Here is a 27771-nt window from a genome sequence, read left to right on the forward strand (position 1 = left end):
AGAGAGGTTTTACTTATTGTTGTTCCTTGGGAAGTGGGTGCAAATAGCCTGTATGTGATGTAAGTGAAGTTCAGGGAGATTCGGAGCACGTTTTCACAATTAAGAGCCTGTTTTGGCCATTAAACTCTTCTTCCATCGGGAGGGTGGGTGGGTAGGTGGGTGATTGGAAGCCCTGGGGAAAGCACAGGGAACCCTGGCAGCATCTGGCCAACACTTTACATTAGAAATTTTGAAATCATGGAATTTCTGAAAAATAATAATGCAAAATAAAAAAGTGATGCAAAATAAAGAACAATAATGGAAAAGTTGTGTTCACTTAAACGCAAGACTCCCTGTACCTGAGTCTTGAGAGGATGCCTGCTGGGAAACAGACTCTGGGAGAAGACTGTGTTCTCTTGTTCTCTTCCTTCTGTGTCCACCAGAGGGCGAGCGTTGTCTTCATGACAGTTCCCAGCTGGGAGCCTGGAGCCCTGCCTCTAGCCTGGGCAGAAGAGTCATCATTCCCGTGGTGGTCTGTTTATTAGGGCTAACTACCTGTCAGGCTCTGAGTAATTGATAAAAACCAACCCTTCTGGTGATGACTGTACTGGTCATAGTGCTTAGAGTGCTGGTCTAAGTGCTTTACATAGATTACATCATTTAATCCAAACACCCAACCCTTGAGGTTACCATGCTCATTTTACAGAGAAGGAAAAGGGGCCAGTTGAGGTTAGGCAGCTTGCTCAAGGTCACATGATCTGTTGGTGTTAGAACCAGGATTCATACCTGTCTCTACCCAGATCTGTGCCTTTCCTTACAGTTATACAGCTTCTTACTTGGCATAATGGCTGACACCCAGTAAATGCTTGATAAATGTTTTTTAAAATTATCATCAACACAAATTCTTATAACAACTTGAAGTAGATACAAGTGTTATTTCTATTGTTATAGAAATTGTTGAATTATTATTATGGTAAATTATTATATTTAATACTTTTATTATTGTTTTAGACTGAGGCACAGAGAGGGTTAACTCACTTGCCCAAGATCCCATAGTTAGAAAAATCTCAAAAATAGGTTTCATGATAAGCATGTCTGATTCCGGGCCCTGAGCTTTTATAGAAAGGACATGATTTTTATGCCGCCATTTCATGCCTGCTATGTTAGCAGATTTTTTTTTTTTTTTAATGAGCATGTCCTGATGGGCATGTTGTGGTTTGGTATCGTGATGCCATGTGCTTTAATACACATCCAGTTTGGACTACCCTTTGAAACAGGCAAACGAGCCAGTGAGGTCCCTGCTCTTCCCAACATCCCCTCCTGAACACTGGCCTAATGAGAGATTTCCCGAGAGGCGCAGCTGGGGCTGGGCTGGGCCTGAGGGGCCGAGGGCGTGGGGTCCTCGGAGTCCACAACTCGCAGCATTTGAAACTCCATTTTATCTGTTGACTCAGGTGTGATCAGGCCTGGGGAATTTATAGATTCTTTCGTTGTTGTGGCTGGGAGGCCTCTGCTCCCCTCCTCCCTATGTCTCTGCCTGTGTTTCCTTTGTGGATTTTCCTCCCTTCCAGCTGACTCTCACAGGGATCTGTGCCCTTGACCTGTCTAGGGTTGCAGCCCTGCGTGATTTGGGGACCAGTATGAGCAGCTGTTCTTCTCATGTGTCCAGGGCGTTTACTAAACCTTACCCTCGTGACACCACTTAAGAGGAGGGCAGGCAGGGGCCACCAGCCCTGTCTATAGGTTAGAAAAGTGACGCTCAGGAGGACGAGGTTTCTTGCCAAGGTAACACAGTTAGCCGGTGGACACATGGTCTGGAAGGCAGGTTGTTCCCCCTGTGCTGTGTCAGTGTGATGACTGCCTGGCCCTGAAACCGCAGCCCACAGCCTCGAGGATCTTGCGGAAATCTGTGTGCCCTGTGAGGGGAAGCTGTCTTCTAAGACGGAAGAGAGATCAGTTCAGTTCAGTTCAGTTGCTCAGTGATGTCCAACTCTTTCCAACTCCATGGACTGCAGCACGCCAGGCCTCCCTGTCCATCACTAAATCCCAGAGTTTACTCAAACTCACGTCCATTGAGTCGGTGATGCCATCCAACCATCTCATTCTCTGTCGTCCCCTTCTCCTCCTGCCTTCAATCTTTCCCAGCATCAGGGTCTTTTCCAGTGAGTCAGTTCTTTGCATCAGATGGCCAAAGTATTGGAGTTTCAGCTTCAGCATCAGTCCTTCCAATGGATATTCAGGACTGATTTCCTTTAGGATGGACTGGTTGGATTTCCTTGCAGTCCAAGAGACTCTCAAGAGTCTTCTCCAACACCACAGTTCAAAAGCATCAGTTCTTCACCACTCAGCTTTATTTATAGTCAAACTCTCACATCCATACATGACTACTGGGAAAACCATAGCCTTGACTAGGCGGACCTTTTTTGGTAAAGTAATGTCTCTGCCTTTTAATATGCTGTCTAGATTGGTCATAACTTTCCTTCCAAGGAGCAAGTGTCTTTTAATTTCATGGCTGCAGTCACCATTTACAGTGATTTTGGAGCCCCTAAAAATAAAGTCTCTCACTGTTTCCCCATCTATTTGCCATGAAGTGATGGGACCGGATGCCATGATCTTAGTTTTCTGAATATTGAGTTTTAAGCCAACTTTTTCACTCTCCTCTTTCACTTTCATCAAGACGCTCTTTAGTTCTTCTTCACTTTCTGCCATAAGGGTGGTGTCATCTGCATATCTGAGGTTATCAATATTTCTCCTGGCAATCTTGATTCCAGCTTGAGCTTCATCCAGCCTGGCATTTTGCATGATGTACTCTGCATATAAGTTAAATAAGCAGGGTGACAATATACAGCCTTGTCGTACTCCTTTTCCTATTTGGAACCAGTCTGTTGTTCCATGTCCAGTTCTAATTGTTGCTTCCTGACATGCATACAGATTTCTCAAGAGGCAGGTCAGGTGGTCTGGTATTCCCATCTCTTTCAGAATTTTCCACAGTTTCCAAACCTTGTGCGCACCAGGACCCAGAGACCCCACAGAGACTGAGACAGAACTGGGTTTGAGTGTCCCCTGCAGAGGTACAGGTCAGCAGTGGCCTGCTGCAGGGGCAGGGGCTTTGGGTGCAGCATAAGCCCTCTTGGAGGAGGATACCACTAACCCACCATAGAGCCGCCAGAACTTACACAGGACTGGGGAAACAGACTATTGGAGGGCACAAACAGAACCTTGTGTGCACCAGGACCCAAGAGAAAGAGCAGTGACCCCACAAGAGACTGACCCAGACTTGCCCGTGAGTGTCCAGGATTCTCTGGCCAAGGCGTGGGTCGGCAGTGGCCTGCTGCAGGGTTGGGGGCAGTGAGTATAGCAGTGCATGCATGGGACATTTTGAAGGAGGCCGCCATTGTCTTCATTACCTCCACCGTAGTTTGAAAGTGAAAGTGAAGGCTGCTCAGTCCTGTCCGACTATTTGCGACCCCATGGACTGTAGCACACCAGGCCTCCCTGTCCATCACCAACTCCCAGAGTTTACTCAAACTCATGTCCATCGAGTCAGTGATGCCATCCAGCCATCTCATCCTTTATCGTCCCCTTCTCCTCCCACCTTCAATCTTTCCCAGGATCAGGGTCTTTTCAAATGAGTCACTTCTAGTTTGGCCCCAGGTAAATAACAGGGAGGGAACAAGCTCCACCCATCTTCAAAAAATTGGGTTAAAGATTTACTGAGCATGCCCACGCCCATCAGAACAAGACCCAGTTTCTCCCTCAGTCAGTCTCTCAGGAAGCTTCCATAAGCCTCTTATGCTTCTCCATCAGAGGGCAGACAGACTGAAAACCACAGTCACAGAAAACTATCCAATCTGATCACATGGACCACAGCCTTGTCTAACTCAATGAAACTATGAGCCATGCCATGTGGGGCCACCCAAGACATACGGGTCATGGTGGAGAGTTCTGACAAAATGTGGTCCATCAGAGAAGGGAATGGCAAACCACTTCAGAATTCTTGCCTTGAGAACTGCATGAACAGTATGAAAAGGCGAAAGGATAGGATACTGAAAGAGGAACTCCCTAGGTCGGTAGGTGCCCAATATGCTACTGGAGATCAGTGGAGAAATAACTCCAGAAAGAATGAAGAGATGGCGCCAAAGCAAAAACAACATCCAGTTGTGGATGTGACTGTTGATGGAAGTAAAGTTCGATGTTGTAAAGAGCAATATTGTATAGGAACCTGGAATGTTAGGTCCATGAATCAAGGCAAACTGAAAGTGGTCAAACAGGAGATGGCATCAACATTTTAGGAATCAGTGAACTAAAGTGGACTGGAATGGGTGAATTTAACTCAGTGACCATTATATATACTACTGTTGGCAGGAATTCCTTAGAAGAAATGGAGTAGCCATCATGGTCAACAAAAGAGTCTGAAATGCAGTACTTGGCTGCAATCTCAAAAATGACAGAATAATCTCTCTTCATTTCCAAAGCAAACCACTCAATATCACAGTAATCCAAGTCTATGCCCCAACCAGTAATGCTGAAGAAGCTGAAGTTGAACGGTTCTATGAAGACCTACAAGACCTTCTAGAACTAACACCCCAAAACGATGTCCTTTTCATCATAGGGGACTGGAATGCAAAAGTAGGAAGTCAAGAGATACCTGGAGTAACAGACAAATTTGGCCTTGGACTATAGAATGAAGCAGACCAAAGGCTAATAGAGTTTTGCCAAGAGAACGCATTGCTGCTGCTGCTGCTGCTAAGTTGCTTCAGTCGTGTCCGACTCTGTGCGACCCCATAGATGGCAGCCCACCAGGCTTCCCCGTCCCTGGAATTCTCCAGTCAAGAACACTGGAGTGGGTTGCCATTTCCTTCTCCAATGCATGAAAGTAAAAATTGAAAGTGAAGTTGCTCAGTCATGTCCAACTCTTAGCAACCCCTTGGACTACAGCCTACCAGGCTCTTCCATCCATGGATTTTCCAGGCAAGAGTACTGGAGTGCGGTGCCATTGCCTTCTCCGAGAGAACGCACAGGTCATAGCAAACACCCTTTTCCAACAACACAAAAGAAGACTCTACACACGGTCATCACCAGGTGGTCAATACAGAAATCAGATTGATTATATTCGTTGCAGCCAAAGATGGAGACGTTCTATGCTGCTGCTGCTGCTGCTAAGTCGCTTCAGTTGTGTCCGACTCTGTGCGACCCCATAGACGGCAGCCCACCAGGCTCCACCATCGCTGGGATTCTCCAGGCAAGAACACTGGAGTGGGTTGCCATTTCCTTCTCCAATGCATAAAAGTGAAAAGTGAAAGTGAAGTCGCTTCAGTTGTGTCCGACTCTGTTTGACCCCAGGGACTGCAGCCCACCAGGCTCCTCCATCCATGGGATTTTCCAGGCAAGAGTACTGGAGTGGGATGCCATTGCCTTCTCCAGGAGACGCTCTGTACAATCAGCAAAAACAAGACCGGGAGCTGACTGTGCTCACATCATGAACTCCCTATTGCCAAATTCAGACTTAAACTGAAGAAAGAAGGGAAAACCCCTAGACCATTCAGGTATGACCTAAATCAAATCCCTTACAATTATACAGTGGAAATGACAAATAGATTCCAGGGATTATACAGTTCCTGAAGAACTATGGACGGAGGTTCATGACGTTGTACAGGAGATAGTGATCAAGACCATCCCCAAGAAAAAGAAATGCAAAAAGGCAAATGGTTGTCTGAGGAAGCCTTACAAATAGCTGTGAAAAGAAGAGAAGCAAAAAGCAAAGGAGAAAAGGAAAGACATACCAGTTTGAATGCAGAGTTCCAAAGAATAGTAAGGAGAGATAAGAAAGCCTTCCTCAGTGATCAATGCAAAGAAATAGAGGAAAACAATAGAATGGGAAAGACTAGAGATCTCTTCAAGAAAATTAGAGATGCCAAGGGAACATTTCATGCAAAGATGGGCTCAATAAAGGACAGAAATGGTAGGGGCCTAACAGAAGCAGAAGATATTAAGAAGAGGTGGCAGGAATACACAGAAGAACTGTACAAAAAAGATCTTCACGACCCAGATAATCACGATGGTGTGACCACTCACCTAGAGCCAGACAGCTGGAATGTGAAGTCAAGTGGGTCTTAGGAAGCATCACTACAAACAAAGCTGGTGGAGGTGATGGAATTCCAGTTGAGCTATTTCAAATCCTAAAAGATGATGCTATGAAAGTGCTGCACTCAATATGCCAGCAAATTTGGAAAACTCAGCAGTGGCCACAGGACTGGAAAAGGTCTGTTTTCATTCCAATCCCAGAGAAAGGCAATGCCAAAGAATGCTCAAACTACCACATAATTGCACTCATCTCACACCCTAGCAAAGTAATGCTCAAAATTCTCCAAGCCAGGCTTCAACAGTACATGAACCATGAACTTCCAGATGTTCATGCTGGATTTAGAAAAGGGAGAGGAACCAGAGATCAAATTGCTAACATCTGTTATATCATCAGAAAAAGCAAGAGAGTTCCAGAAAAAATCTACTTCTGTTTTATTGACTATGCCAAAGCCTTTGACTGTGTGGGTCACAACAAACTGTGGAAAATTCTTCAAGAGATGGGAGACCAGACCACCTGACCTGCCTCCTGAGAAATCTGTATGCATGTGAGGAAGCAACATTTAGAACTGGACATGGAACAACAGACTGGTTCCAAATCAGAAAAGGAATACGTCAAGACTGTGTATTTAGCGTATATACAGAATACATCATGAGAAATGCTGGGCTGGATGAAGCTCAAGCTGGAATCAAGATTGCTGGGAGAAATATCAATAACCTCAGATATGCAGATGACACCACTCTTATGGCAGAAAGCAAAGAAAGAACTAAAGAGCCTCTTGATGAAGAAGGAGAGTGAAAAAGTTGGCTTAAAATTCAACATTCAGAAAACTATGGGACCATGGCATCTGATCCCATCACTTCATGGCAAATAGATGGGGAAGCAAGGGAAACAGTGAGATACTTTATTTTGGGGGGTGGGGGCTGTAAATGATGACTGCAGCCATGAAATTAAAAGACACTCCTTGGAAGAAAAGTTATGACCAACCTAGACAGTATATTAAAAAGCAGAAACATTACTTTGCCAACAAAGGTCCATCTAGTCAAAGCTATGGTTTTTCCAGTAGTCATGTATAGATGTGAGAGTTGGACTGCAAAAAAAGCTGAGCACCGAAGAATTGATGCTTTTAAACTGTGGTGTTGGAGAAGACTCTTGAGAATCCCTTGGACTGCAAGGAGATCCAGCCAGTCCATCCTAAAGGAAATCAGTCCTGAATATTCATTGGAAGGACTGATGCTGAAGCTGAAACTCCAATACTTTGGCCACCTGATGTGAAGAACTGACTCATTTGAAGAGACCCTGATGCCAGGAAAGATTGAAGGCGGGAGGAGAAGGGGATAACAGAGATGGTTGTTAACATAAGATGGATAACATAAGATGGTTGGATGGCATCACCGACTCGATGGACGTGAGTTTGAGTAAACTCCGGGAGTTGGTGACGTACAGGGAAGCCTGGTGCTGTATACAGTCCATGGGGTCACAAAGAGTCGGACACAACTGGGCGACTGAGCTGAACTGAAACCCCAGCCCATAGCCTCGAGGATCCCTGTGGAAACCTGTGTGCCCTGTGGGAGGAAGCTCTCTTCTGAGATGGACAGAGAGATAGATGATAGATAGATAGATATGGGTGCTTGCTAAGTCGCCTCAGTCGTGTCCAACTCTTTGAGAATCTATGGACTATAGCCTGCCAGGCTTCTCTGTCCATGGGATTCTTCAGGCCAGAATACTGGAGTAGGTTGCTGTTTCCTCCTCCAGGGGATCTTCCCCAACCAGGGATCGAGCCTGCGTCTCATGTCTCCTGCATTTGTGGGGCCACCTGGGAAGTCTAGATAGATAGATAATCTCATAAGTTTCTTCCTCCCTTAACCCTTCCCAAGGCACTCTCATAGGCTGCTGGCAGGTGTGTTGGTTAAGCCTCTATGGACTGCACTTTTGGCAAGTGGAAGTAAGAATGAAAGCCGCTCAGTCATTTCCAGCTTTTTGCAACTGCATCGACTGTACAGTCCATTGAATTCCCCAGGCCAGAATACTGGAGTGGGTAGCCATTCCCTTCTCCAGGGGATCTTCCCAACCCATGGATCAAACCCAGGTCTCACGTATTGCAGGCATATTCTTTACCATTGAGCCACAAGGGAAGCCCTACTTTTGCCAAGAGCTATCCAAATGACAAGTGTGCGTACCTTCTGACTCAGCAATTCCACTTCTAAGAATTTATCCTGTATATCCAGAAATTTTGAATGTAAAATATAATTTACCACACTCAGTAATGATTGTAAAAGCAAGAGATTGGGAATACCCTAAAACATCCATCAGCAGGGGACTGGTTAAACAGATTGTGAACACCTATACAATGCTACAAAAACAGATCTGCTGTAGTACTATTTCTAAGGCATGTTGTTAAGTGGAAAAGAAAGGAAGATGCATAAGAGACTATAGAGTGTACTACTGTTAGTGGAAGTGGGGGGAACGTGTCCACGCATTTGCTCGTGTGTGCACAGAAAGTTTGGAAGGACACGCAAACGAGTGCTGGCTGCCTCTAGGGGGAGCTCGGTGGCTTCGGGAGGATGGTGGAGACCGCCGCATGCTACATCCTTTCCTACCTTTGGAACCCTGAAGGACACGAACGCCCTGACAGTGCAAAAAATAAAGATGCAAACTAAGTCTCTGCCTGCCCTTCCCCACACACCTTGCAGGTGAGCTGCAGTGCCAGCAGGCTGCCTGGCGACGGACAGACAGACACAGGAGCCACGTCCCTGCAGGAGCCCCCCTCCTACCCTCCGGTCCAGGTCATCCAGGCCCGTGTGTCGTCCAGCAGCTCCTCCCAGGTCTCTTCCATCAACTCCGACCTCGAGGTACGTGCGGGGTCTGCTGGTGGGTGTGTGTGTCCTCCTTCACCCGGGCTTGCCCGTGCCTCCATGGTACCTGCATCTCTCTGCTCCTCCACGTCGACCTCATGCCTGCTGAATAGTGAATAAGCATCTTCCAAGGACTTTCGGACACAGTCCGCGCTGGGGAGGACTTTCTGTGGTCAGATGAGTCAGGGAAGCTCTGCACACTGAGTCACTGGAAACAGTCATGTCTTAGAGAAATAAATGCTGAATGACAAACTTTTTAAAGAGGCTCCATGGTTCCCAAACCCATGTGACCAGGGAAGCCTTTCTTCCCCCTCAAGGAGCACCAGCTGCTCCCTGTGGTGCTGTCATGGTGATACACGGAGGCCCTTGGAGGGCATCCTGCCTGGCACTTTCATAAGCTTTGCCTCATTGTGAATTTTTGGATCTGCGAACAAGACACATCACATTCTGTGATACAGAAATGGGTATAATTCTCAGGCCTGTGGTCCTGTCCCTCTCGGCCCCACAAGCTCCCCACAGAAGGAAGTTTCCCTTTGCAGCCAGTGAGAACAAGGAGAGCATCATGGACAGGTGGTGTCAGTGGGGGATACCTTCGGTCTGGGTTGGTTGGGTTCTCCCACTCTTTTGATGTTTAAATACCTTTTTATAACTTGATGATAATAGGAAGTGGTTAGTTGATGCTGAGGTTTTGGTTTTGGTCGTAGTGGCCTTATTTGGCAAAGTAATGAGCCAGAGGTCCCGAGTCAGTCCCCCATACTTGTTGAACTCATAGTGAACCTGGAAATCTGAAAGACTTGGAGCCTGTGATTTTCAGGGGTAGAGTCCAGACCCTGTGGCGTAGGCTCCAGGCCATGCACACCTGCCCGGGCCTTGTGCCCTTCCTTGCCCTGACCTATATGTCCCCCTTGGCCATGGACTGCTCCCTTGTCCCCAGGGTTCTGGGCCTTTCTTCCTGGGTCTTCTCTGGCCCAGTTTCCACATGTCAGAATCATACCCAGATACCACCTACTCCCCCACCCCACACACACCCCAGGGATTAGAGCCTCCCTCCCTGGGGTGCCCACAGCCCATACATCTCTTACACCCCTTCTGTTGTGTGCCCTGTGGCCTGGAGGGCTGCAGGGACCTGCCTCCCCTGCCAGGCTGTGCACAGGCTTCTAGGTCTGGAGGCCTGGGCTGCCCTCATCTTTATCTCTCCGTCCCGGACCAAACACAGCTGGTCCCTGAGAGCTTGGGTTTTGAGGGAGAGATTCTATTTCAGACCAGAGACCACTCAGGGTCCATGTATCCCCAAGTCCTGCATTCGATGCTGTTTGTTTCTTGGGTTTGATCCAGAGTGGGCAAGACACCCAAGGTGCATGGCTTGGCGACTGGGAGCCAGCAGTCCAGGCTGAGTCCAAAGCTCCAGGGAGAGAGGGAGCCTGAGCACAGAGTGTGTTCAGTGAGGGGAAGGGATGAGTTGGTGAGATGGGGAGGGGGAAGAGGGAGGGAGAGAGTAGGAAGCTATACTCACTCTCACTCTGTGGAAACCCTAACTGAGGTCAGGATTGGACCGTGACCTTGGAAAGTTTGGAAATTTGTCTCTGTGACTGTTCTGGGCCATTTCTGTGTTTTCCAGCCCTTTCCCTTCCTCTCCTCCATTCTCTCTCTTTTTAGACATTTATTTGCTTAACTACGTAAATTCCAAGGGGATGGGATCACACTCATAAGTGAGGCAAGTGGAAATGAGTACGTTTGCACTCGTTAAATAAGAAATATATTTTTAGAAGCTCAGCTGCCCCCATCCCCCACCCCGAACCCCTGCCTTCCCCCAGCACAGTCCTCCTGCTTCATTACCTGAAACACATGTACACGACACGTGGCAAAGCCCTGAGTCCTGAATAACTGAGAAGCTCACTAGACATAGACACTGCAGCTAAAATGGGATTATAAACCTCCCAGTTCAGACTGTTGAATATGCGAGCAGGGGACAGTGTAGCTTGTCGGATGTGTGACCCTTCGGGTCTTCTGCTAATCTGTTTATGCTCTTCTTAAAAGTAAGATGTGTTTATTGTAGAAATTTTGGAAGATGTTCAGTTCAGTTCAGGCACTCAGTCGTGTCTGATTATTTGCGACCCCATGGACTGCAGCACTCCAGGCTTCCCTGTCCATCACCAACTCCTGGAGTTTATTCAAACTCACGTCCATCGAGTCAGTGATGCCATCCAACGATCTTATCCTCTGTTATCCCCTTCTCCTCCCACCTTCAATCTTTCCTGGCATCAGGGTCTCTTCAAATGAGTCAGTTCTTCACATCAGGTGGCCAAAGTATTGGAGTTTCAGCTTCAGCATCAGTCCTTCCAATGAATATTCAGGACTGATTTCCTTTAGGATGGACTGGTTGAATCTCCTTGCAGTCCAAGGGACTCTCAAGAGTCTTCTCCAACACCACAGTTCAAAAGCATCAGTTCTTCGACACTCAGCTTTCTTTATGGTCCAACTCTCACATCCATACATGACTACTGGAAAAACCATAGGTTTGACTAGATGGACCTTTGTTGACAAAGTAATGTTTCTGCTTTTTAATATGCTATCTAAGTTGGTCATAGCTTTTCTTCCAAGGAGCAAGTGTCTTTTAATTTCATGGCTGGAGTCACCATTTGCAGTGATTTTGGAGCCCCCCAAAATAAAGCCTGTCACTGTTTCCATTGTTTCCCCATCTATTTGCCATGAAGTGATGGGACTGGATGCCATGATCTTAGTTTTCTGAATGTTGAGTTTTAAGCCAATTTTTTCACTTTCCTCTTCCTTCATCAAGAGGCTCTTTAGTTCTTCTTCACTTTCTGCCATAACGGTGGTGTCATCTGCATACCTGAGGTTATTGATATTTCTCCCGGCAATCTTGATTCCAGTTTGTGCTTCTTCCAGCCCAACGTTTCTCATGATGTACTCTGCATATAAGTTAAATAAGCAGGGTGACAATACACAGTCTTGATGTACTCCTTTCCCGACTTGGAACCAGTCTGTTGTTCCATGTCCAGTTCTAACTGTTGCTTCCTGACCTGCATACAGATTTCTCAAGAGGCAGATCAGGTGGTCCGGTATTCCCATCTCTTGAAGAATTTTCCACAGTTTGTTGTGATCCACGCAGTCAAAGGCTTTGGCATAGTCAATAAAACAGAAGTAGATGTTTTTCTGGAACTGTCTTGCTTTTTTGATGATCCAACAGATGTCAATTTGATCTCCAGTTCCTCTCCCTTTTCTAAATCCAGCTTGAACATCTGGAAGTTCATGGTTTATGTACTGTTGAAGCCTGGCTTGGAGAATTTTGAGCATTACTTTGCTAGCGTGTGAGATGAGTGCAATTGTGTGGTAGTTTGAGCATTCTTTGGCATTACCTTTCTTTGGGATTGGAATGAAAACAGACCTTTTCCAGTCCTGTGGCCACTTCTGAGTTTTCCACATTTGGAAGGTGTAATGATGAAAATTAAGCTGTAAGCCTGTCAGTCAACCAGCAGCAGCTCAGGGTGGTGGGATGGGGTGGTCTCCCTGGCTTTTCAGAGCAGTATTTCTTAAAGATTCTGGATCCTTGATGGTTGAAGGGCAGCAAGAGGGTATTTTACTTGATGAGTGTGATGCCGCATTCACCCACCTGTTCCGTCACTCGCTCTTTCAGCAAGCATGTTCTGAGGGGGGCGGGATTTGAAAGCAAACCTTCTGAGGACAGGTGAGCCGTCCTGACCCACCTCACCAGGTGGGAGGCCCTTGGTAGGTTGGCCACAGCCTGACTGTGACCTTGCTCCTCCAGACCACACACCAAAGGGGCTGAGGCCTGCGGTCAGATGCTGGGCCCCATGTCGCCACTTCCTCTGGTTTGCAGCCTTTCTTGCTCCCAGCATTGTACAGTTCAGATGTTTTGTAATGCTGGGCTGCAGCAGCCGGGGCATCTGTCTCTACTCTCTGGCCACAGTGGGCATCCTCGCCCTTGACCTCCTCTTATTGTCTGTGTCTATTGCCAACCAGCTGGGCTTCCGCCTGACCCTCGGGTACAGAAGGGAGCGTTTACGCATTCCCACTGTGAGGCCCTGGAGACATCCTGTGTGGCTAAGGTGATGTGTTTACCTCCTGTGTGGTCTTTGGCCTTTACAGTTTTGTGACTTAACTCTCAGAGGGTGGCTTTGTGGCTTTGGGGCACATACTGAGGGATTTGAAGACCCACTTCCTGCCATGCTGGGGGAGGTGGCGAGAAGAACGGCCCCTCAATACCACATACACTGTATCACATCACTCAGCTCACTAAGCATTTTAAGACCGTTGCTCACGGTGGTTGAGGTTGTGTCATGAGCCACACATGGTGTGTTCTATACTCACAAACACTGTTTGGTATAATCCTTCTAACAGCCCGAGGCAAAGACCTTTAAATATTTGTTTCCCAGAAGAGAAAACTGGGATTAAGTGAGTTTAAGTAACATGCCCAAGAAAACATCATCACCATTATCATAGTTATAATTGGCAGACCTGGGGATCTGAACCTGGCTCAGAAGTCTGGCTCAGAAACCCTGTCGTTACCCACTACACCCCACTGCCTCAGCAGGAACTCCCCAGGGCGGTATTATCTATCGTTCTCATCATACAGATGAAAAACTCTCCATAGGACTCCCTCCGCTCACCTGTGCCCTGCCTTTGTTCTCAGGCAAGGCCCTGTCTAACAGACAGGATAAAACATTGGGATTTACCAGGAATTTCAGTGATGCAGAACACACAAGAGAAGGGAGGGATCAGACAGATAAGATGTGGAAACTTGCCTGAAGGGAGAATTGGGTTATTTTCACTGATCCTTGAAGTGTGCACCAGCTGGGCTGGTCAGGGCACCGGATGAATGGCGCCAGAGCCTGAGTGTGACCTGTGACTCTGTGGAGAGGTCATTTGTGTGGGCTGCATGGATTTCTGCATGTCTCCACAAGAGAGGGCACATTCCACAGGGACCGTGCCCACTCACTCCCTCGGCCATTAAACACGAGGTAGCCCCACTCCTAGCACAGCTGTCCGAGGGCATCCTGAGCACCTGTGGAGGAGGGGTCAGCAGCCGCAGTCTGTGGGTGGGGGGCTGGGCCCACAGGGAGCAGGACTTTCCAGCCAGCCTCCTCACTTGCCAGGACAGGGGCCATCCCCTGCTTCATGAGTGCAGGGTCGCCCTCGTGTTGAGACTACTCCTGTGCCTTTAAAGGTTTTCCCCTGCTAGCCTCTGGGATGCAAGAAAGGACTGAGTCCCTCTTGGTGAGGAAGGAGCACTTAGTCATTTTTTTCCCTTCTGTGCTTCTGAGCGATGCTGTCGACCTGGTGTAAGAAGCTTTGTAGGAATTCTGCAGGGAGGCTGTTTCTGTCAATGAAAGAAAGTCTGCATGTTGAGAATGACTGGCTGGAGCCGGCACAGAGTGTGTGTGTGTGTGTGTGTGTGTGTGTGTGTGTGTGTGTACAGAGCCAAACACCAGGTATCTGATTGCTGTCTGAAGAGGCTCCAGTCCCAGCCCCCATGTCTTGCTAATTCTGTGCCTGAGGCTCTTGACAACCTTGACAATAAGCACTGCTTGTTCCAGACCCTGCTTCCAGCACCCGCAGGTCAGGACAGAGGCCTCTGATGTTTGTCCTTCTTAAAGCCACATCATTCTTTTAAGGAAAAAACAATTAGTTAATAAAAAGAACCACACATCATCTCTGGTGGCTCAGACAGTAAAGAATCTGGCTGCAATGTGGGAGACTGGGTTCGACCCCTGGGTTGGGAAGATCCTCTGGAGGAGGGCGTGACAACCCCCTGCAGTATTCTTGCCTGGAGAATCCCATGGACAGAGGAGCCTGGCAGGCTACAGTCCATGGGGTCTCAAAGAGTCAAATACAACCGAGAGACTAACACGCCCACATACACTGACTCTAAAAGTCCTAGTTTTAAAAGAAAATACATATAAGTATGAAGAAAGAGGCCAGAACATTCCAATAGGCCCCAAAGGCTAGAAATCAAGTTCAGGGTGTGGTATCTGCCCTGCCCAGATCTGTGTGCTCCTATGTGTCCTGTGGCCAAGAGAGATGGTATGTCTGGAAGTGTGTGGAGAGTGAGCTGGTTCCCCCTGGGGTGAGGAGAGACTCTCCACTGGGCCCTGAGGGCAGCAGAGCTGAGGAGAAGAGAGGGTGCTGAGCAGGGATGGGGCTTGTTAGGCTCTCACCTGCCTGGTGGCCATGCTTCTGCACTGGACTCCTTGGGTTTGAGTTTCTCCCTTTGTAAACAGGAATCAGGAGACCTCCCCTGCCTACATTACAGAGATTGTGAGGATCAAATGGGGGTGCTGCTGGGGCTCTGCAAGCCTGTCGATGGTTCTAGATGCGGTGCGGTGGACAGCAGGGTGGCTGGACACCCATGCTGGCCCTGAGTCCCTGAGCCAGGCAGCGTGGTTCATCTTTCTGAACTTGCTCTGTAAGTGAAGATAATGAGCTCAGGGAGCTGGTGAGGCTCTGACAAAGCACCGTTCCTGCAGATGCTCAGCTGTGGACCAGGTCATCGTTCAGGTCCCACTTAGCAGTGACTCTAGGTGTGAAGGTGTGTAGCTGGGGGAGGTAGGTGGAGGTTAGTCACACTGAGTCAGTTCTTTGGGTCTGAGCAGCACATGAATAGCAAAATTTCTTCCAAAACCCCCACAAATATACAATGTTATATGTTAGCTATATCTCATATTTTAAAGGGTGAAAAAGATTTTTAAAGAATCAGGAATAGGAACCAAGGTTGCCAGGGCCAAGGTTGCCTGGTGGTCCTAGAGTTTGGCTTAAATACAGTATTTGTAAATCCCTGTGACTGGAGTAGAAACGGCCTTTTTCCCAACCCCTGCTGCCCACCGTTGTGATACACATGGCTTATCCATCTCGACCCTTCATGCCAACCTTGGCATGTCCCTGCAGTGAAACTGTCATCTTTATTAAGGAAACCAGCCCTCCGTGGGTCAGAACTCCTCTCTCACTGATCCAGGTCACCAGGGGCCTTGCACATAGCACTCCATGGCTTGTGACCCATTTTGCTATCTCACATCCCATTTTACTCAGTACAGACCAGGAAGGAAGAGCTGAGTAGGAAGTTTGAGCTGGTCAGTTCAGTCACGCAGCTGTGTCCGACTCTTTGCAACCCCACGGACTGCAGCTCCAGGCTTCTCTGTCCATCGCCTACTCCCGGAGCTTACTCAAAACTCATGTCCATTGAGTCGGTGATGCCATCCAACCATTTCATCCTCTGTCGTCCCCTTCTCCTCCTGCCTTCAATCTTTCCCGGTATCAGGGTCTTTTCAAATGAGTCAGTTCTTTGCATCAGATGGCCAAAGTACTGGAGTTTCAGCTTCAACATCAGTCCTTCCAATGGATATTCAGGACTGATTTCCTTTAGGATGGACTGGTTGAATCTTCTTGCAATCCAAGGGACTCTCAAGAGTCTTCTCCAACACCACAGTTCAAAAGCATCAGCTCTTCGCTACTCAGCTTTCTTTATAGTCCAACTCTCACATCCATACATGACTACTGGAAAAACCATAGCTTTGACTAGACGGATCTTTGTTGGCAAAGTAATGTCACTGCTTTTTAATATGCTGTCTAGGTTGGTCATAGCTTTTCTTCCAAGGAGCAAGCATCTTTTAATTTCATGGCTGGAGTCACCATTTGCAGTGATTTTGGAGCCCCCCAAAATAAAGCCTGTCACCGTTTCCATTGTTTCCCCATCTATTTGCCATGAAGTGATGGGACTGGATGCCATGATCTTAGTTTTCTGAATGTTGAGTTTTAAGCCAACTTTTTCACTCTCATCTTTCACTTTCATCAAGAGGCTCTTTAATTCTTCTTCACTTTTTGCCATAAGGGTGGTGTCATCTGCATACCTGAGGTTATTGATATTTCTCCCAGCAATCTTGATTCCAGCTTGTGCTTCATCCAACCTGGCATTTTGCATGATGTACTCTGCATATAAGTTAAATAAGCAGGGTGACAATACACAGTCTTGATGTACTCCTTTCCCAGTTTGGAACCCATCTGTTGTTCCATGTCTAGTTCTAAATGTTGCTTCCTGATCTGCATACAGACTTATCGGGAGGCAGGTCAGGTGGTCTGGTCTCCCCATCTCTTGAAGAATTTTCCACAGTTCGTTGTGATCCACGCAGTCAAAGGCTTTGGCATAGTCAGTAAAACAGAAGTAGATGTTTTTCTGGAACTCTCTTGCTTTTTTGATGATCCAACAGATGTTGTCAATTTGATCTCTGGTTTCTCTGCCTTTTCTAAATCCAGCTTGAACATCTGGAAGTTCATGGTTCATGTACTGTTGAAGCCTGGCTTGGAGAAATTTGAGCATTACTTTACTAGAGTGTGAGATGAGTGCAATTGTGTGGTAGTTTGAGCATTCTTTGGTGTTGCCTTTCTTTGGGATTGGAATGAAAACTGACCTTTTCCAGTCCTGTGGCCACTGCTGAGTTTTCCAAATTTGCTGGCATATTGAGTGTGGCACTTTCACAGCATCATCTTTTAGGATTTGAAATAGCTCAACTGGAATTCCATCACCTCCACTAGCTTTGTTCGTAGTGATGCTTCCTAAGACCCACTTGACATTGCATTCCAGGATGTCTGGCTCTAGGTGAGCGGTCACACCATTGTGGTTATCTGGGTCATGAATATTTTTTTGTATAGTTCTGTGTATTCTTGGACCTCTTCTTAATATCTTCTGCTTCTGTTAGGTCCATACCATATCTGTCCTTTTTTGTGCCCATCATTACATGAAATGTTCCCTTGGTGTCTCTAATTTTCTTGAAGAGATCTCTAGTGTTTCCCATTTTATTGTTTTCCTCTATTTGTTTGCATTGATCACTGAGGAAGGCTTTCTTATCTCTCCTTGCTATTCTCTGGAACTCTGCATTCAAATGAGTATATCTTTCCTTTTCTCCTTTACCTTTAGTTTCTCTTCTTTTCTCAGCTATTTGTAAGGCCTCCTCAGACAACCATTTTTGCCTTTTTGCATTTTTTTTTTCCTGGAGATGGTCTTGATCACTGTACAGTGTCACAAACCTCTGTCCATAGTTCCTCAGGCAGTCTGTCTATCAGAGCTAATCCCTTGAATCTATTTGTCACTTCCACTGTATAATCGTAAGGTAGAGAGGTAGAGAGCTGGTAGATAGGTGGAAAGAATGTATGAGAGGTGAAACCGTGTTTGATCCCAAGTTAAGTGTTACAGAACTGCTTAATTAACTGAAGAAATAGGAAGGATGAGATACTGAAGTGTAAGGTGGAAGGTTTAAATGCCTGAGAGGTGCGAGGAAAATAAAAAAGGAAATCTACTTAATGAAATCTAAGACCGAACTGTAGCTAATGTGTATCTGGTCATTCTCAAAACTTTATGATCAGAAAAACAAAAAAAAACCCTTTATAACGGGTCCTGAGTCCAGCAGCATTTCACCACCCCAGTCTTGGGGAAGTCTCTTCTCCCTAAATGTAAGGAGGAAGTTGTACAGATGGTCTCTGGGGGCCCATTCAGCTGCCAGTCTGGAAAGTGACTTTCCTTGGTGGTGGAAATACACCTCAGAGTCTTCAGGAACAAAGAAGTTAGCACATGACCTGGGAGCAGGTTTCAGAACACAAAAATGTGTACTTTCAGCAATGAGGTGAATTGAAATACTGTGTGCTGTGGTTCATGAAAGTGATGGAATTGTGGTCCTAAAGACTGCATATTCAAAAGCAGAGACATTACTTTGCCAACAAAGGTTCGTCTAGTCAAGGTTATGGTTTTTCCTGTGGTCATGTATGGATGTGAGAGTTGGACTATGAAGAAGGCTGAGCACTGAAGAATTGATGCTTTTGAACTGTGATGTTGGAGAAGACTTTTGAGAGTCCCTTGGACTGCAAAGAGATCCAACCAGTCCATTCTGAAGGAGATGAGCCCTGGGATTTCTTTGGAAGGAATGATGCTAAAGCTGAAACTCCAGTACTTTGGCCATCTCATGCGAAGAGTTGACTCATTGGAAAAGACTCTGATGCTGGGAGGGATTGGGGGCAGGAGGAGAAGGGGACAACAGAGGATGAGATGGCTGGATGGCATCACTGACTCGATGGACGTGAGTCTGAGTGAACTCCGGGAGTTGGTGATGGACAGGGAGGCCTGGCGTACTGTGATTCATGGGGTCGCAAAGAGTTGGACACAACTGAGCAACTGAACTGAACTGAACTGAAAGACAATTTAAGGGTATACAGAAATGTTTATTCTGTGTTAAGAGAGAAAAGGAATTTGCATAATTTGATTTGTGTGTGTGTGTGTGTGTGTGTTTCAGAGGGCTGTTCCTTCATTAAATCATAAAGGCTCTCAGGGATAGAATTACGTGCAGTCTTCAGTTTGTTTTTTTAAAAAGTTTCTATACAAAAATGAACAAATTTTGCTCCTGAAACAGGGAAAAGACTACAAAAATGTTAGTTACTTTCACCTTTTTTCGTAAGGGGTGGAGAGAGACCTCCTTTACAAAGATTTGGATTAATCATACTCCTTAGGGACATTCTCATCTACTACTTCCACTAGAGGGCACTCTTCTGAAATTTTAGGTTGCTGAAGATTTTGGAAAGGAGGTTTCAAGGTTTCATTTCAAACCTAGTTGGAGGACTCCAGCTTCTTTACTTGTTTGCTTATTTGTTTGCTTGTCTTTAAATACACTGTTTCTTTGGGAATAATTTTAGATTTACAGAAAAGTTACAAAGGTAGTCCAGAGAGCTCTTGTTTACCTTCACTCAACTCCTCCTAAGATTACCACCTTGCAGCAGCATGCTGCATGTGTCAGAACTGAGAAATTAACATTATTACGGTAGCACATTACTGTTAACTAAAGTACAGACTTTATTTGAATTACACCAGTTTTTCCATTAAAATTCTTATTCTGTTCCAGAATATAATCCAGTATATCCCACTGAATTTAGTAATTTTTTTAAAACAAACAACAAAACTCACTGTGGTAATCACACATCACCAATTATACTTTACATGAACATCTGTATTTTCTAAAGAAAGATGAAGGTTACCATTCTTTCTTTCACCTCTCCTTTTATTTCCATTACGTTTGCAGAAGTTATATAACTTTTTCAATCCCTATGTTGTCATCAACATTTCCGTCTTTTGCAGTGTATGGGGAACCATCATTTTTAGTAATTTTGTATCTTCCCCAATTAATCTTTTTTTTTTTTTTTCAGTTTATGTTCCCTCCAGCAGGATGTCATTAAAAAATGCATGCTGTGGAATTATAACAATTTTGTTAGGCATAATAATGGCATTGTGCTTAGGATTTTTTTAAAGTCCTTATCTATAAGATACATACTGAAGTATTTACAGATGACATTATTTACTTTAAAATACTTCAGCAAATGAAAGCTTGGGGGAGCTAGAACAAATGAAGGAGGGTGTGTCCATGGGTGTTATTGTTTTACTTTTGTGTATGATTGAAAATCTTATAATTAAAGAGTTGTTCAAAAGAAAAAGGCGTGGTACAGCTGAAGTCAGTGGTGACTCAAGTTTTTGAAGTACATTCTGTCCTCCTGCAAAAAAGGGGAAGGACTTCAAGGGGGAGGATGGGAAGGCGGGGGAAGAGGGAGGACCTGGGGAGAAGACTGTCAGGCTTCTTTTTGCCTCACCTACCCCCATATTTTGCCCTCTCTCCTGCTGGGGCCACCACATCCTGCCCAGTGAGGGGTAGGAAGCTTGTGTGGGGGCACTGACCAAGAACCCAGCTTTGGTGCCCCTTCCCTGCCCTCCTCAGGGTCAAGGTGGGGTCTCTGCCCTTTGCTCCGGGCCTACCAGGTGCCCTGGGTGTGAGCTTGGGGCAGAGCTCTGCCAGCACAGCCTGGGACAGCTCTCTGCCTGCTCCGCCCCTTCCTCCACCTCTGGCCCAGAGTGGAACTCCCCCCCACCCCCCCCCCACACACACATAGCTGAGCCCCGTCTCTGAGCTAGCAGTTATCAGCAAATAGAGGGGTTCAGTAAAGTTTTTATAATCTTAATTCAGATAACACAGCTACACACACACACAAACACACATGTCCCAGGCACTGCAGGAGATGCCGGAGGAATGAGAGCAGATGGCAACATACCCTTTAAGAACCTGAATCAGATATATTTGAGGCTTGGGGTGGAACCAACTGTACAGTAAAGGCTGATTAAAAATGAATCTTGGGTGGAAGCAAATACCTCGTAGTTTTGAAGTGAAGATTTTATTTGCATCTCTCTTTTTTAGTTTTATGGTTTCAAGTTGACTCATCTCAGCCATGTGGTTAATAAATGGAATATTCATTGTTATGTCTAATAATATAAGTCCTAATAATAGTAATTTAAAAATCTGTATAGATAATAATCTTTTTCATAATTATCACAATTATCCTAGTGACCATTTAACTAAATTGGAGCCGCTAGTAGCTGCTGCCTTCTTGCTTGCTGAAGTCAGCTGTTCCTTTGCCTCCAGCCCAGTGGAGGGCCAGGCTTCTGGCTCAAGGAGCTGACGGGCTGGCGCTGATCTCTGCTCTGCTCAGTGATGGTGGCAAACTCTATTCAACACTTTTTTTCTTTATCTCTTTTTATTCTGCAGCAGAAGTATTGGGAAGCCCTAATCTCGGAGCAGGTATGGACAATTGTGCTCTCTCTTTATTCCAGAAGGGACTTCCTGTGGCTTGATTTCAGTTCCTGTTTTTGTGAGCCCCTCTGAGATGGCTGGGCCCATGCCAAATTCCTCTAGGGGAAAAAAAATCTGAAAATAAGAGAAGAGTCTGAAAGTTGAGGTTCTTTCCAGGCTTTTTCAATTCAGAGTTCTTTCTGCTTTGTCTGAACCATCTAATGGGGACTCAGAGAAGATACATGACCCAAGGAAGAAATGTGCTTGGAACAAAAGTCTCTGAACAGGAGGAGGCCCAGCAGCTCCCTAATGGCAATGGTGCTGGGAGTGACTGTGAGAGCATGGATCAACATTCCCCCCTGTTGTCGCTTGGAGACCTTGGGCAGCTGGCTCCTGTCTCCCTGCCATCCTCGCCTCCAAGTGACAAATGAGCACATGATTCATGACAACCACCTGTGCCTGTCACCTCCCAGGATTTTTTTTTGTTTTTATGATCAGAGAGTAGATTATCTTTTGCTCAAATTCTCTGAATGCCTGGATTCCAGCGATGTTTTTATTACTTAAAATGACATTTAAAAACACATTATTCTGGGAATTCAGAAGGAAGAGATTTAAAATGTTTTTGAAGGTTTTAACCCAGTTTAAAGAGTGCACCTCATCAGAGTTTCTGTTTCCTGGCAGCTGAACTGCTCGGGAATAGCAAGGATAACTCTTAAGAAGACATTTTAGGAGCTGGAGCAGTGGTTCTGATACATCAGGGTGGCTAAGAATCACCCTAGGAGTTTGTTCAAATGCTAAGCCTTAGATCCCAAACTACAGATGGGGTCAAGGGAGCCTTTTTGGTAAGCACCCTAGGCCCTCCTGGTGAGGCTGGTCCAAAACCAGATCCAGCACGTGGGTCTCCGCTTGAAAATGAATTCACCCATAAACACACTGTCCATTCTCAGAGAATGGAGCAGGCCCCTGCTTCCACTGCTAGGCAACTGGGTCTTGGAGGCTGAGGGGCCAGGGAGCTCTTTTACTTGGCATCTCTGATAACGTCTGGAAGGGATTTGGTTAGAGGTATCCCTCCAAGTCTGCAAACACAGATAGATGAGAAACCAGCACCACAAGGGCCTGACACAGCCCCAGACCCAGACGAGGGACTGAGCTGCACCAAGCAGATCAGCTTGGGCCCTCACCAGCAGAGTGACTGGGAGATGAGGTGGTCATTTTAACGTGATGCAGTTTCTCATGACCAAGTAGTAGAATCAGTTCAGTTATTACCAGTAAATCACGAATTAAATTGGACTCTCTGTTCAGAGCTACAATTTGTGTTTTATAACTGGCAGGCTGCAGGCATTTGTCTGTCAAGTGACTCAGGGAGCCTTGAGGACCTTGTCCTGACCTTCTAAGGACTGGATTGTTTGGTTCGTGTTTGAGCAGCTGGAGGAGCATTTTTCTTGAGTGCACATCTACGCCTGGCTCTATTTTCTTGCCCAAATAGACTGTCTGGCCTGGGCTGACACATCCTACATGGCCTTTGCTTGTTGCTTCCTGGGTCTTTTGATACCTTCAAATGCAGCCTTGTGACTCAGAATCACCAGTCATAGAAACTCAGAAATGGGAGCTCGTATTATCTAGTTCCTGATTCAGACTCCCAGTTCACACATGGAGAAATGAAGACCCACAGAAGAACCCCACATACCTCTGTGGCTGGAATCAGTAAGGATTCCCTTGCTTTTGGCCCACACACAGAGCTCTCTCTCTTATCCAAACTATTAGAACAATAGGAAGACTGTATGCCGCTTCATCAGTACTTGTGTGCTCACCTGTTTTTTTTTAACCTTTTATTCCTACTCCTGCAAATTTCAGTTTCCCATACTTGTCTGAGTCAGTGATGAAATAGTCACTGGCAGTGACCACCACTCTGGATTAGGTTTTAAGTGTTTGTTTTTGATGAGTTAGCTGACCTCAAGTTCAGAAGAAGCACCATATGGGGAACGGGGGTCAAGGGGAGACTAGTGCCCTACTCTTAGGGGGCTGTTATCTACACTAGTGCCCTACTCGTAGGGGGCTCTTATCTACCTGAGGACAAGGTAGACACTCAGGCAAAGGGCAGGACCTCCCATGATCAGCCGCAAACCAGTGATACAAGCAGTACAGAGAAGAGGGTGAGAGCTCAGTGGGTGTCAGGGTAGGCTTCTTAGAGGAGGAGAGTCTTACCCAGGCCATAAGGAATAGGTTGAGTTTTCCTGGTCTTTTCTAGGATTGAGTCTGGCATAGAGATGGAAATTCTCAGGATAAAGGGAACATGCCTCAGGCTCACTAGAGAAGGACTTGGTGAAGGCAGGGGGAACAGAGAACAGGAGGGGAAGTAGGACTGATCTATTCAGGGTAGCTGTCCGTTAATTCCTTGATTTAGAGTTACACTTGCCCTATTAGGTCCTAGAATCACAGGCCTGGTTCCCCTGTCCTTATCTGTTTGTTCTTGTCTGTGCCTGGGCCTTGAGAATCAGGACTGGAGCTGTTGTTGGGGGAACTGTAAGAGATAGGATGGGTCTAGTCCACCAAGGTACCTCTTGTGTCTTTTTTCCACAGTGGGATCCTGAAGATGTAAACCTTGGAGGGAACAAAGACAGCATGGAGACACTCAGATCACAGGCACACAGGTGGTCTGTGAAGCCAGTGGACTTGCCCTCCGATGAGTAACACTTTCTGGAGCCAACTCAGCAGCTCAGAGCCCAGGGTCAAACATTTGTCAGGAACTGAGCAGGGATCAACCTTCAGGGACAGCCGTAGTAGGAATTAAGCTTCTACCGAGGCTGCCCATGAAAGTGAGGAACCAGGAGCTGTCATGGAACTTGGCTGGTCTCCACTACCGCTCAGAATGGAGCTAAGACTTTGGGCCCAGTGGACAGACTTGAACATGCCCAAAGTTTGTTCTAAAGATCGGCAGTTTGTCAAAAACCACTCGTGCTTTGACATATAATCTAAAGGACTTTGGGCCCTCTTTTCCTTTTCCCTTTGGAGTCAACCATACTCTGAATATCTGCTGTGAATGAGTTCATCTAACAAGCAGCTAATATATTTGGATCTCAGCAAAGCCCCATTCTGCAAGACCTGGCTAAGCCTAGCAAGTGGTGGGCCCACATTCTGGGTGTCTAGGACACAATGACAAGTTCTGATGGGACCTGACTACTGCCTTCCAGTAACCCACTAGAGTTTTCTGCTGAAAGTTGAGAGAGGACTGTTTGATGAACCAAGTGTTTACAAGATCACTGGTATTGCAAAGGCAAGCAGAGCAAATTGCTCTAGGTACGAGGACTTGCTCCAATCTGGCAAAGTGTGTGCTGGAGCAGGGTCTGCAGGTGAAGGGGACTGTCTGCTTTAGAGGGTAGCTGAAAGCACGCAAAGGGTAAGAGGCATGGCCGGAGGTGTTAAATTCAAGCACCGAGATCCCCTTGCAGGTTTATTTTGGAGCTAAGGTGGGAGAAACACTGGAATGAATAAATCCTGATTGAGAGAACTACAGTATTTCACCATGGAGCTCAGGGATACATCTGAATCCCAGCACAGCCTCCAAAGTCAGCCACGAGGGGATCTGGGAGAAATGCCAAGAAACACAGCTCTGCTCTTGGCTGGCCCCTGGCAGCCTGTGTGATTCAGCTGCAGCTGCCCAGTGGCTCCTAAGGGGTAGTGCAAGTCCCACCAGCATGAAAGAGGGGGTGCCTCTGGGAAGCAGTTCGGTTTCACAGGTCTCTGCATAGATTCTAATCAATTCCCTGTGTGACATGTGAACTAGAAGTGAACCTAAAGCCACCCTATTTATCCAGTTGCTTTGGACCCTGGTTGTCTGGTAACGGAGTTTGCTAAGTTGGTTTTGCTTTGTGATCTTAATCACTGAAGCTGTACTTTGATGGAAGATGAAACTTTTGAGTTGGGGGCAGGGGTAGGGGTTAGGAGAACATTCCAGAAGATGAAACCACACAGAGAATTGGAAGCAGGGAAGGGGGGAATCTAGCCAAGGAAAGAAGACTCTGATGTAGCCAGAATGGAAATAGAGAAAGGGTGAAGAGGCTGGAGAGGAACTGGGAGTTGGTACTTAATTCTATAGCTGACTGGTAGCTACTGGAAAATAGAGTAGGAAGCTGACTGGCATGCCTCAGATCAACCACAGCTGGATTGGTCAGTTTTCCATCCCTACAGCCACAACTTTTCAGGAAGCAGAAATGTACAGTCATGGATACAGTACCAACTTGGGGAGTGTGTTTAATCTGATTGGTGACAGCAGGGAAGAAAAAGTGTTTATCTTTGGAAAGGTAAAAGGCATGGGAATAGGATGACATCCTTGGAGTTTGCCTTTAGTATGTCCCCTCCCTCCAAGGGAAGACTGGCTTATGCTCCCAGAAGTTGGTTGGATCCTGATGGGAATGTCCACTCATTCAATAACATCAAGTGATCTTGCTGGCTTTGACCAGCACAAATTGCTTGAGCTGTAGATGTTGACCATCTCTTTAGATCCCATTGTCCCAGCCTCTTCCTTCACAAACCATTTCTTATTATCATTGTCCGAGCTTGTCTCAAAACAGACTCCCAAGTCTCTTCATCCAGAGTGAACATTTAAACTGAGAATTTTGGAAGCAAAGTTTGGCCTCATTGTTTAATAAGAACCTGTTATTCAAAGCTCTGTAACTCTGGAGCCTTTGTGAAGAAGTGCCAGCCAAAATGCCTTCCTCCTACTAAGAGGATTCTTGCCCTGGGCCTCTGTTGCAACTCCATCCCTAACTGTCAGTCAGACCAGGATGATAATGGGAGTTAATTGCCCTGAAGACTCACATAGCAGTGCAAAGAGGTTGCCTACACTAGGGAGAAGCTGGGAACCAATTGTGTAATCCTCCTCTCCTGCCCATTCATCTGATCATAAGAGATGGTGTAATAGTAGTTGTGCTGCCTATTATCTGCATGGCTTGGAGCTTGTTACTTAAACGTGGTGAACTCTTGGGGTAGGCTGAGAATAATAGCTATCTAGAAAGCATGTTGTGAAGAGTAAGTAATATATATGGAATGCATAACACTACTAACACTACTACTACTACTACTAAGTCACTTCAGTCGTGTCCGACTCTGTGTGACCCCATAGACGGCAGCCCACCAGGCTCCCCCGTCCCTGGGATTCTCCAGGCAAGAACACTGGAGTGGGTTGCCATTTCCTTCTCCAATGCATGAAAGTGAAAAGTGAAAGTGAAGTCGCTCAGTCGTGTCCGACTCTTAGCGACCCCATGGACTGCAGCCTACCAGGCTCCTCTGTCCATGGTATTTTCCAGGCAAGAGTACTGGAGTGGGGTGCCATTGCCTTCTCCGCTACTAACACTAGATGACTCAAAGTAGACATTGAAGAAGGATTAGTTTCCTTCCTCCCTGTAATTCCTGGCCACATATGTCCAGAAAGCCAGCTGGTAACCAAAGAATCACACCGTCAGATGGAAGAAACTTCAGAGGAGTGAAGAGCCTGACAACTCCAATAAGTGATTAAGTGGTCATCCGGCCCCTGCTTAAGCTACTCAAAAAAAAAAAATCACCCATTTTAATCTCCCAAAGAAAGAAATCTGTGATTTAGGGAGAACTGTATCAGTAAAATTTTCTTAAAATCTGTCTAGACCCTGAAGAACCAACCCCCTTATCTCCCCCAGTACTTGAGTATGGTGAAGAGACGTATGAACAAACACCCGATGCACTCACATGTGATTGTTACAGTGGGGTATGGCTCCCCCAGAGCCAGGAGAGCAAGAAGCATGGCTGGGCTCCAGTTCCTAGGTCTGCTTCAGTGAGAGACTTGTCAAGTCATGTCCCTTTCTCCTTACAATTTCCTCATCTGTAAAATGAAAGGGCAAATCTCTGTCCCTTTTTCCCTTTTATGAACATGCCAGTGAATTCTTTCCTACGGAAGACTGACATGTTCATAAACTCTCAAGAAAGAGGCATTATCAAGAGAAATTTTAGATACACTTTAAAAACAGGTTTCATTATATAATATGCACTTCTCTCTGTTTGAATTTTACTATCCGTTTAAGATAAAATCCCCCTTTTATGAAGAGTCCAAGTTTTGCTGTAACAAGAGATCACAGCATATGACATTAAAAATGTCTGCAGTTTCCTTCCAATACTGAAAAGTCTTAAATATGAGATATGAATAATATTTTCCACAGTGACAGAAAACGAACTCTGTATCAATCATTTAGAAAAAGAA

The 27771-nt window shown here is 46.2% G+C and overlaps 1 protein-coding gene across 8 annotated transcripts in view; it reads left to right on the top strand.

The window, feature by feature from the left end:
• The window catches only part of TMEM44 (transmembrane protein 44), a 47495-nt gene that overhangs the window by 18049 nt on the left and 1675 nt on the right, over nucleotides 1-27771 (top strand). For 2 of the 8 annotated variants that reach the window (XR_003510451.1, XR_003510450.1), the window contains exons 9-11: nucleotides 8755-8913; nucleotides 21519-21551; nucleotides 24123-24939. Coding sequence is in view for 4 of the 8 variants with exons in the window: in XM_027537996.1 (XP_027393797.1) it covers nucleotides 8755-8913; nucleotides 21519-21551; nucleotides 24123-24233 (303 nt within the window). In the remaining 4 variants the exon portion in view is untranslated. Of the gene's footprint in view, nucleotides 1-8754; nucleotides 8914-21518; nucleotides 21552-24122; nucleotides 25051-27771 lie in introns of those variants that run through there. The other 6 variants (XM_027537996.1, XM_027538040.1, XR_003510452.1 and 3 more) reach the window with 5 other exon arrangements.

This window comes from Bos indicus x Bos taurus, chromosome 1, assembly GCF_003369695.1.
Source record: "Bos indicus x Bos taurus breed Angus x Brahman F1 hybrid chromosome 1, Bos_hybrid_MaternalHap_v2.0, whole genome shotgun sequence".
Taxonomy (NCBI): domain Eukaryota; kingdom Metazoa; phylum Chordata; class Mammalia; order Artiodactyla; family Bovidae; genus Bos; species Bos indicus x Bos taurus.